Source organism: Oncorhynchus mykiss, chromosome 21 (assembly GCF_057628025.1).
Source record: "Oncorhynchus mykiss isolate SJ-2025 chromosome 21, ASM5762802v1, whole genome shotgun sequence".
Taxonomy (NCBI): domain Eukaryota; kingdom Metazoa; phylum Chordata; class Actinopteri; order Salmoniformes; family Salmonidae; genus Oncorhynchus; species Oncorhynchus mykiss.
In genome coordinates, this window is record NC_143042.1 from 2,471,739 (window position 1) to 2,480,681 (window position 8,943).

The 8,943-nt window shown below is 46.1% G+C and overlaps 1 protein-coding gene across 3 annotated transcripts; it reads right to left on the reverse strand.

Moving 5' to 3' along the window:
- Positions 1–918: 918 nt before the first annotated feature.
- On the reverse strand, positions 919–7,539 carry LOC149972940 (thymidine phosphorylase-like). Of its 3 annotated transcripts, none has more exons than XM_090213438.1 (10): positions 7,266–7,539; positions 6,566–6,832; positions 5,965–6,167; positions 5,702–5,800; positions 5,230–5,359; positions 5,027–5,145; positions 4,622–4,784; positions 4,147–4,374; positions 3,766–3,906; positions 919–3,666 (listed from the first exon to the last, which is right to left on the reverse strand). In XM_090213438.1, the coding sequence occupies exons 2-10, from the start codon at positions 6,702–6,704 to the stop codon at positions 3,527–3,529; spliced, it is 1,362 nt and encodes a 453-aa protein (XP_090069564.1). In that variant the 5' UTR covers positions 6,705–6,832; positions 7,266–7,539; the 3' UTR covers positions 919–3,526. The 3 variants fall into 3 exon arrangements, with proteins under 3 accessions (XP_090069564.1, XP_090069562.1, XP_090069563.1); XM_090213436.1 differs by having other exon boundaries at positions 5,702–5,796; positions 5,961–6,167; positions 6,566–6,817; positions 7,266–7,402; XM_090213437.1 differs by lacking the exon at positions 7,266–7,539 and having other exon boundaries at positions 5,702–5,796; positions 5,961–6,167; positions 6,566–6,823.
- Positions 7,540–8,943: the final 1,404 nt, after the last annotated feature.

Below are 8,943 nucleotides of genomic sequence, written 5' to 3' on the forward strand. Positions count from 1 at the left end.
ATAACTTACGCCACATCTCACAAACAGAATGTATAAAACCCACCTGTGTCACTCAAGATAACCAGAAGAGGGTGCCATTGTGAAGAATCAATACATCTAATTCAGAATGCCTAATTTACAGACAATCAATCACTTATCACCAATGTCAGGCATCACACAATGATAGCACTATCAAACTCAATAAAATATTTAAAGGCAGCACTCTTAAGGATCGTACCCTTTTTTTCAATTTTTGCCTAAATTGACATACCCAAATCTAACTGCCTGTAGCTCAGGACCTGAAGCAAAGATATGCATATTCATGATATCATTTGAAAGGAAACACTGGGAAATTTGTGGAAATGTGAAATTAATGTAGGAGAATATAACACATTGGATATGGTAAAAAATAATACAGTCTAGCTGTACTTTAGATTTTGGCCACCAGATGGCAGCAGTCTGTGTGCAAAGTTTCAGACTTATCCAGTGAAAAATGACATTACTGCACAATATTTTGTATCAATTCGGCAAGGTTTGTATGTGAGTAGGCCTGGTTTGGTTCAGGATAGCAATGGTTTTGCTCAGGGTAGTCAGGGTCATCAAGGTAGTCAGAGTTTGGTTCGCAATGGTCCTCAGAGAGAATCAGTTGACTAACGTATCTCAGCTTGACTTTCGGACCAACAGTCTGGTATAGATACACAGTCACTATAAACTGAAGGACCTGTTTAACATCAACAACAACAACAAACTAACTGAAAAACATGTCAATCAAGACAAATGTGAACAGCTGAGTAGTGTGTGTGTGTGTGTGTGTTTGTTTGTGTGTGTGCGCGTGTGCGCAAGTGTGTGTGCATGTGTCGGTGTGTTTGTGTGCGTGTCTGTGTGTGTGTGTCTGTGTGTTACCTGAATGTTAAGCAGGACATTCTAACCAAGAGAGACTTTGTAATTTCTTCAAACGATCATCTTTATTTAATAAGAATTGCAATAATGAAGCTGGTCGACCCCACACTCTTGAGTGTAAGGCAGAGAGCTCAACGGCACAGAAAGGTCCTATATAGCAGACCTAGAAATTCTTAGTCATGGCTGGTTCCACCCCTCCCATGCAGATTCGAGGCATCATAAGCTAATTTGGGTTCATCTTGTGGTTATGTTCACCTGGTGTTGTTACCCTGTACCCTGGCTTAGATTCTCAGAAACAAAAAGTATTAGAAACAATAGGGGTTTGTTTTGTTTCTCAGGCTCTCTCGATCTCGGCTCACACCATGTCCTTGACTATACCCACAGACCAGCTGCAGGGAGCTAGAGGGGAACCATCCCTTTACAGAAGCACAGCATTTGTAGTTATGAAAGTCTCTTACTATTGTTAAGCATATAATTCAACAATCAATATTCAACAAAGCAGTAATATTTCCATTACAGTTTTCACACATCAAAGTTCCTGTAGATTGTTAAAACAGGATCTCACATACTGCAGTTGCACCCAAACGGCTCTTATCTGTACGCCCAGACCCATGACTAAGTCACACAAGACAAGCCTATACTAAAATATAACCATGGATAATTTTCCAAGTAAAAACAGCATAGTATGTATAATTAAACAACATGGTAGTTAATTCAATCATTTCCTCTATAATGGTTACATAAAACAGGTTTCTTAAGGCAAAATCTAAAGTAGGGTGGTTGGTCGGGGTGGATAAGTGGGCATATAACATGAACGTCTAGCAACCCCAAGGTTGCGTGTTTGAATTTCATCACAGAAAACTTTAGCAACTTTGCAATTACTTTTTAGCTACGTTGCAACTACTTATCAAGTTAGCTAACCCTTCCCCTAACCCGTTTAGCTAACCCTTCCCCTAACCCGTGTAGCTAACCCTTCCCCTAACCCGTGTAGCTAACCCTTCCCCTAACCCGTTTAGCTAACCCTTCCCCTAACCCTTCCCCTAACCCTTTTAGCTAACCCTTCCCCAAACCCTTTTAGCTAACCCTTCCCCTAACCCGTGTAGCTAACCCTTTTAGCTAACCCTTCCCCTAACCCGTGTAGCTAACCCTTTTAGCTAACCCGTCCCCTAACCCGTGTAGCTAACCCTTCCCCTAACCCGTTTAGCTAACCCTTCCCCTAACCCGTGTAGCTAACCCTTCCCCTAACCCGTTTAGCTAACCCTTCCCCTAACCCTTCCCCTAACCCTTTTAGCTAACCCTTCCCCTAACCCGTTTAGCTAATCCTTTTAGCTAACCCTTCCCCCAACCCTTCCCCTAACCCTTTTAGCTAACCCTTCCCCTAACCCTTTTAGCTAACCCTTCCCCTAACCCGTGTAGCTAACCCTTTTAGCTAACCCTTCCCCTAACCCGTGTAGCTAACCCTTCCCCTAACCCGTTTAGCTAACCCTTCCCCTAACCCGTGTAGCTAACCCTTCCCCTAACCCGTTTAGCTAATCCTTTTAGCTAACCCTTCCCCTAACCCTTCCCCTAACCCTTCCCCTAACCCTTTTAGCTAATCCTTTTAGCTAACCCTTCCCCTAACCTTAACCCCTAGAGCTAGTTAGCGTTATCCATTTAGCTGTTAGCAACAACAAATTGTAATTCGTGACATATGATACGTTTAACAAATTCGAAAAATATCGTGTGAATTGTTATTCATAATATATCATACAAAATGGATAATGGACATCCACACATAAAGATACAATACATATCATAGTAAATGGAGTGTTTTGGATTATATACGCACAAAACAATACGAAATGCTCTGAGACCATGTTGAGAAAACCAGGCACAGAATCATGCTATGGGGATGTTTTTCAGCGGCATGGACTGGGAGACTGGCAAGGACAGAGGGAACAATGAATGGATCCAAATGACCCCAAGCATACAGCTAAAGCCATACTGGAATGACTAAAGAACAAGAATGTGAAAGTCCTTGAGTGGCCCAGCCAAAGCCCAGACTTGAACCCATTGAAAATCTGTGGATTGAAGGACTTGAAGATTGCTGTTTTTCACCTCTCCCCATCTTATTTAACAGAGCTTGAGAACAGAACAGAGCTTGAGAAAAGGAAGAATGAGAGAGAAAAGACAAATCCAGAAGTGCAAAGCTGATACAAACAAACCCAAGACAAAGCAAATCTGTAATCGCTGCCCAAAGTGCTTCTACAAGTATAGACTCAGGGGTGTAAATACTTATGCACATTTGATTTCTGTATTTAATACTGAGACAAACCAAAAAGGAAAATCCCTACACCACACAGACAGACAGACAGACACACACACTAATGAAACTCAGCTGTAAATCAACATCTGTCTTGACTTAATGTGTGTTTTCCTGGATAACAATACTCTGATTCATAGCAGTTCACTGGAAACGGTTCAAATCTATTTAGTCTCCACAGAACGTTGTGACTTTATATGGGTGAATCAGAGAGGACTTTGAGAGTGAAGAGCAGGACACAGAGGCTTTAGTTCTGAACTATACATTCTTTAAAAATAAAACACTGAGATTCCCAAAGGCAGGTCATCTCCCAATCAAGCTTTAACATAGAGTAGATTTGTGTCACTATGGCAGTATGATTTCTGCCACTAGTGGCTGTGTGTGTAGCTGGTCGACGGGCCCCAGTGTCAGCGCCCCTTGTAGACCGAGTCTCTGCTCTGCACTCAGCGCCGGAGTCTCGTAGTGGACACGCAGCCATGGCTGCCCTGGGGTCAGAGGGCAAAGGTTGAGTCAGACTAGGGTGACACCGACCCTACACCCTTCACACGCTAACACACACACACACAGGGTCAGAGAGTTCTCACCTTTCTCCACCTTCTGTCCCAAAGACACCAGAAGCTCCGCCCCCACACTGTGATTGACAGGGTCTCCGGCCTTCGAACGTCCCGCCCCCAACCTGTGCAGCACCTGAGCGATGACCATGCCGTCTATGTCCAGCACTGTCCCTGCAGACACCAAAAGACAAAGTCATGCAGTGTGTACGTGTGTGTGTGTGTGTGTGTGTGTGTGTGTGTGTGTGTGTGTGTGTGTGTGTGTGTGTGTGTGTGTGTGTGTGTGTGTGTGTGTGTGTGTGTGTGTGTGTGTGTGTGTGTGTGTGTGTGTGTGTGTGTGTGTGTGTGTGTGTGTGTGTGTGTGTGTGTGTGTGTGCGCATTTGCATTTGTTAATCTGTGCCTGTGTGTGTTACCATGGCCCTGTGTCTCCAGTTCTGTTTGGTAGTGTGCCCGTCTCAGGATGCTGTAGTAGTCTGCGTTGGTTGAACAGAGTGATGCAGCAATCTGACTGGCTACTCCCTGACCAATCATCATGTTCTGGAACTTTTCCAGGGCTGCACCATTCTGCAGGGTTGTAGAGATCACCTTTTTACCCTCCTCCAGGCTCCCTGCACGGCCAATCATCCACAACAGCAGCCCACCTACACACACACACACACACACACACACACACACACACACACACACACACACACACACACACACACACACACACACAGAATATTGACTTGAATTTGAAGGTAATGAACGTCCACAGCTTCTGTGTCTAGACTGTAGCTAAGCCCGAGCAGAACTGACATTCTAACTAGGTCTTGGTCTGCTTGGTTTTGGTCCAAAGGAACCAATTCACTGAGTGTGTGTGTTTGTGTGTGTGTGTGTATTCCTCACCCAGACTTGTGACCAGCTCCAGTATGTCGTCTGGGCCCCTCCCCTTTAGACACTCCAGGGACTCCATCACTTCCAGAGTGTTCCCCACACAGCGACCAATAGGACAGTTCATACGACTAAGCACCGCCCCGGTACGGATCCCCAAACTGTTCCCAACTGTCACCTGCAGGAGAGAATGGGGTCAAGGTAAGGGTCAGGGGTCTGGTAAGGGTCAGGGGTCATGGTAAGGGTCAGGGGTCTGCTTTGTGTTATGTCCTTTCTATTCCAGACTTGACAACCAGTTGAGTTCCTAACTAAATCAACAACCTTATTTGATCAATCAAGTACAAGGCAGGAGTGAAAACATGGCCCTCCAGACATTAAAACAAGAATGGGGTAAAGGTCAGGTGTCAGTGTTAGGGTTACCATGGACTGGGCCAGTGACTTGGCACTGCCCAGGTCTTTGTAGAGAGCTGCATTCCCAAACTTCACATCCAGAACCAAGGCACTCAGAGACTCAGCACCCTTCTTAGAGATGATAGAGCCTGGAGAGAACACACACACTATTCACATGTTCATTTCTCTACTTTAAAAGGTTGTCCAGTTTGCTGTTGTTGTTGTTGGCAGACCTGTGATGAGTGGGAGGCTGTCGACTGTAGACGTAACGTCTCTCAGAGCGTACATGACCTTGTCAGCAGGCACCAGGTTATCTGTCTGTCCTACAATGCAACAGCCAACCTCCTCCAGGATTTGATGCAGCTGAGGATGGTGCCACAATATCACACGTTAATAACTTGTAAATGAGAGAGAGAGACAGACAGACAGAAGAAAGAGAGAGAGAGAGAGCGAGAGAGGGAGAGGGAGAGGGAGAGGGAGAGAGAGAGAGAGAGAGGGAGAGGGAGAGGGAGAGAGGGAGAGAGAGAGAGAGAGAGAGAGAGAGAGAGAGAGAGGGAGAGGGAGGGAGAGAGAGCGAGAGAGAGAGAGAGAGAGAGAGAGGGAGAGGGAGGGAGAGAGAGCGAGAGAGAGAGAGAGAGAGAGAGAGGGAGAGAGAGAGAGGGAGAGGGAGAGAGGGAGAGAGAGAGAGAGAGGGAGAGAGAGTACCTGTTGTACTGACTGATAGACGTTAAAGCCAGGGATGGACTCCAGTTTGTCGAGCGTGCCGCCTGTGTGTGCCAGACCTCTGCCACTTATCATGGGTACCTATGGACACAGCTTCTGATAGTCAGACACACACACACACACACACACACACACACACACACACACACACACACACACACACACACACACACACACACACACACACACACACACACACACACACACACACACACACACACACACAGGTGGATCCAGGCAGGTACCTTGCAGCCGCAGGCAGCCAGAGCAGGAGCCAGCACCAGGCTGATCTTGTCCCCCACTCCACCTGTCGAGTGTTTATCCACCATTAGCCCCTCCCACTCTGCCGGCCATGACATCACTTCCCCTGACATCATCATCTCCTTCGTCAGTGCGAGAGTCTCCTCTGCTACCATTCCCTTCAGCCAGATTGCCATCAGCATGGCTCCTATACACACACACACACACACAAGCAAACACACACACACACACACACACATGCAGACACACACACACACACACACGCACGCACGCACGCACGCACACGCGCACACACACATACACACATCAGATCAGACTTTCAACTGTAGAGTAGAGTGCAGGTTTTGGCCTGAGCTTGACTATTGATACTCAGTCTAAAGTGTGTGGGGGTCTTCTTCTCTGCAGACCTATAATAACTTGCCTTATCTGGCATCCCACCCACTGTGACTCTGAGACCTACCTGCACGTCGCTGGATGGTGTGTGTGTGTGTGTGTGTGTGTGTGTGTGTGTGTGTGTGTGTGTGTGTGTGTGTGTGTGTGTGTGTGTGTGTGTGTGTGTGTGTGTGTGTGTGTGTGTGTGTGTACCAATCTGGCTCTCTTGGATGGTCTTGTCCTTGACACCCTGTACGAAGTCTCGGATCTCCCCAGCACTCAGCTGTTCACCGTTCCGTTTTTTGCGGATGTGTTCTGGGAAAGTGGCTTTGCTCTGCTCGTGGTGCGCCATCCCTGCAGCTCACTGACACACAGCGGACTGACACACAGATGACTGACACACAGCGGACTGGCACACAGCGGACTGACACACAGCGGACTGACACACAGCGGACTGACACACAGCTGACTGACACACAGCTGCATGTGACAAGTAGGAGAGGAAAATACACGAGGGATTGTTTTAAATCACTAAACTATTGTGTGTGTGTGTGTGTGTGTGTGTGTGTGTATGTTTCAACAGAATCGGCGGAATGAATACACCCCTGATCAGCGTAAATACAGTTCACTCTCATAACTGCCACGTTGCGTTCCTTCTCTCCCTTTGCTTGTGGACTTCAATGTACAACACATGTGACCAGGCAAAAAAACATTTCCACGCCAAACCTCTACAAACAACCTACATCTTTGTTACCATATTATCTAAAATAACGGCATACATCGTCAGCATAGTTAATAGAACTAACTCGTTAGTAAACCTGCTACAATCATGTAGTAACGTCAGTGTAACAGTCAGTTAATAGTTACACAAGTGGGCCCCAGTGGCAATAAATGAGTAATACCAAAATCTTACCTTGACTTAGAAGAGTTCTAGTGTTGTCTTGGAAAGTCTGTTTGACCAGGCCGTTTCTGTTGGCTGAACTAGTCAGCTGAACTTGCCAGAAAAATGAAACTGAAAAAATATATATAATAATAATAACAATAATAATCTCTCTCTCTTGCTCTATTTCTCTCTTGCTTCTACTTCATTTTGGAAGGAATTCATTTGTTCAAAACTGTTCAACTATTGTCTTTCTCTCTCTGAGTCAACAACCCATGTCATGGGTTTCTCCCCTTTCCTGTCGGGTTGTGATTGGTCCATTTGCTGCCATCTAGTGGACATGTTGCACTATTGGCCTCATCTATGTCTGGACCGTTATTGTCCACGTTTGCACTGTTCTAATGTACTATGGAAAAAGATGGCTCTCCTATTCTTGGCACTTTGCCCAGTCATATTTAAGCTTAGAACTACCTTTCTAGGCATTCTGATGCTTCTAGCTTTGCGTTAAATTTGTTGATAGCATATCTACAGTATTTCACTTTTTAATGTGTATAGTATTGCTTACTGGGTGTTGTCCAATGAATGCTGTAACCACTCCCTCTTCAAATCAGGGCTGATTGGAAAAATATGTTCAAAAGAGAACATTGTATTATCATTTCTTTGTACTCTCTGAGGAAGGCCATGCAGCCGAAATGCATCTGAGTTTTTAAACTTTGTTTCCATTGAACATGCCATACAAATAAAGACATTGTAATTAATTGTATGAAGAGTACCTTGGTCCTCCTTTCTTTTTGATGACCAATTTACCCCTTTTACCAAAGAGCATCTTCTGTCTACCAAGTCTACTATTGTGTACCTCAGCAGCGCTTCCCTTCCTCCTCTTCTTTTCTGTGTCTATTAAGGTTTTTATTAAGAGTTTCCTACCTGTACCGGAACGCTGCTCCTGAACACTCTCATGTCTTCCAACCTTGAGAACACACACCTGTCAAATACCCCTCTCTGTCTGTCTGTATGGAAGGACTAGTGACCAATGGGTGTGAGTGGTGGAGTGGGTCAGTTAGTCATTAACTACGACAGTAGTCACAACCCATCACGAATCAGAAGGGGAAACAGTCATTTTGACGTAAAAACATCTGACCCTACCATTTCGCATCATCCCAATAGCCTCACCCCATCCCCTAACCCTCACCCCCTCCCTCCCTTTACCCTCACCCCATCCCCTTACCCTCAACCCCTCCCTATACCCTCACCCTCACCCCCTCCCCTTACCCTCACCCCCTCCCCTAACCCTCACTCCATCCCCTAACCCTCACCCCCTCCCCTTACCCTCACCCCCTCGCTTACCCGCACCCCATCCCCTTACCCTCAACCCCTCCCTTTACCCGAACCCCCTCCCTTTACCCTCACCCCCTCACATCAAACCTATAATCCAGTATATTAACTCTATCCATTATCATTCATCTTTACCTGTCTTCCTCTACCTGAACCCTCCCTGAACCCTCCCTGACCCTGGTCTGTACCTGTCTTCCTCTACCTGAACCCTCCCTGATCCTTACATCTGACCCTGGTCTGTACCTGTCTTCACCTACCTGAACACTCCCTGACCCTGGTCTGTACCTGTCTTCCTCTGAAAGCACTGAACTGAGCTTTTAGAATTTGAGCAATTCCAGGGCGGCTGGTGGGAGGAGCTACAGGAGGACGGGCTCATTGT

What these genes read in the sequence shown, in the direction of transcription:
- LOC149972940 (XM_090213438.1), bottom strand. Translation starts at nt 6,704, where the DNA reads ATGGCGCACCACGAGCAGAGCAAAGCCACTTTCCCAGAACACATCCGC. An exon ending in CATCCAAGAGAGCCAGATTG is followed by an intron (nt 6,168 to 6,565) that starts GTACACACACAC and finishes GTGTGTGTATAG; the next exon opens with GAGCCATGCTGATGGCAATC. An exon ending in GGAGCTGGTCACAAGTCTGG is followed by an intron (nt 4,375 to 4,621) that starts GTGAGGAATACA and finishes GTGTGTGTGTAG; the next exon opens with GTGGGCTGCTGTTGTGGATG.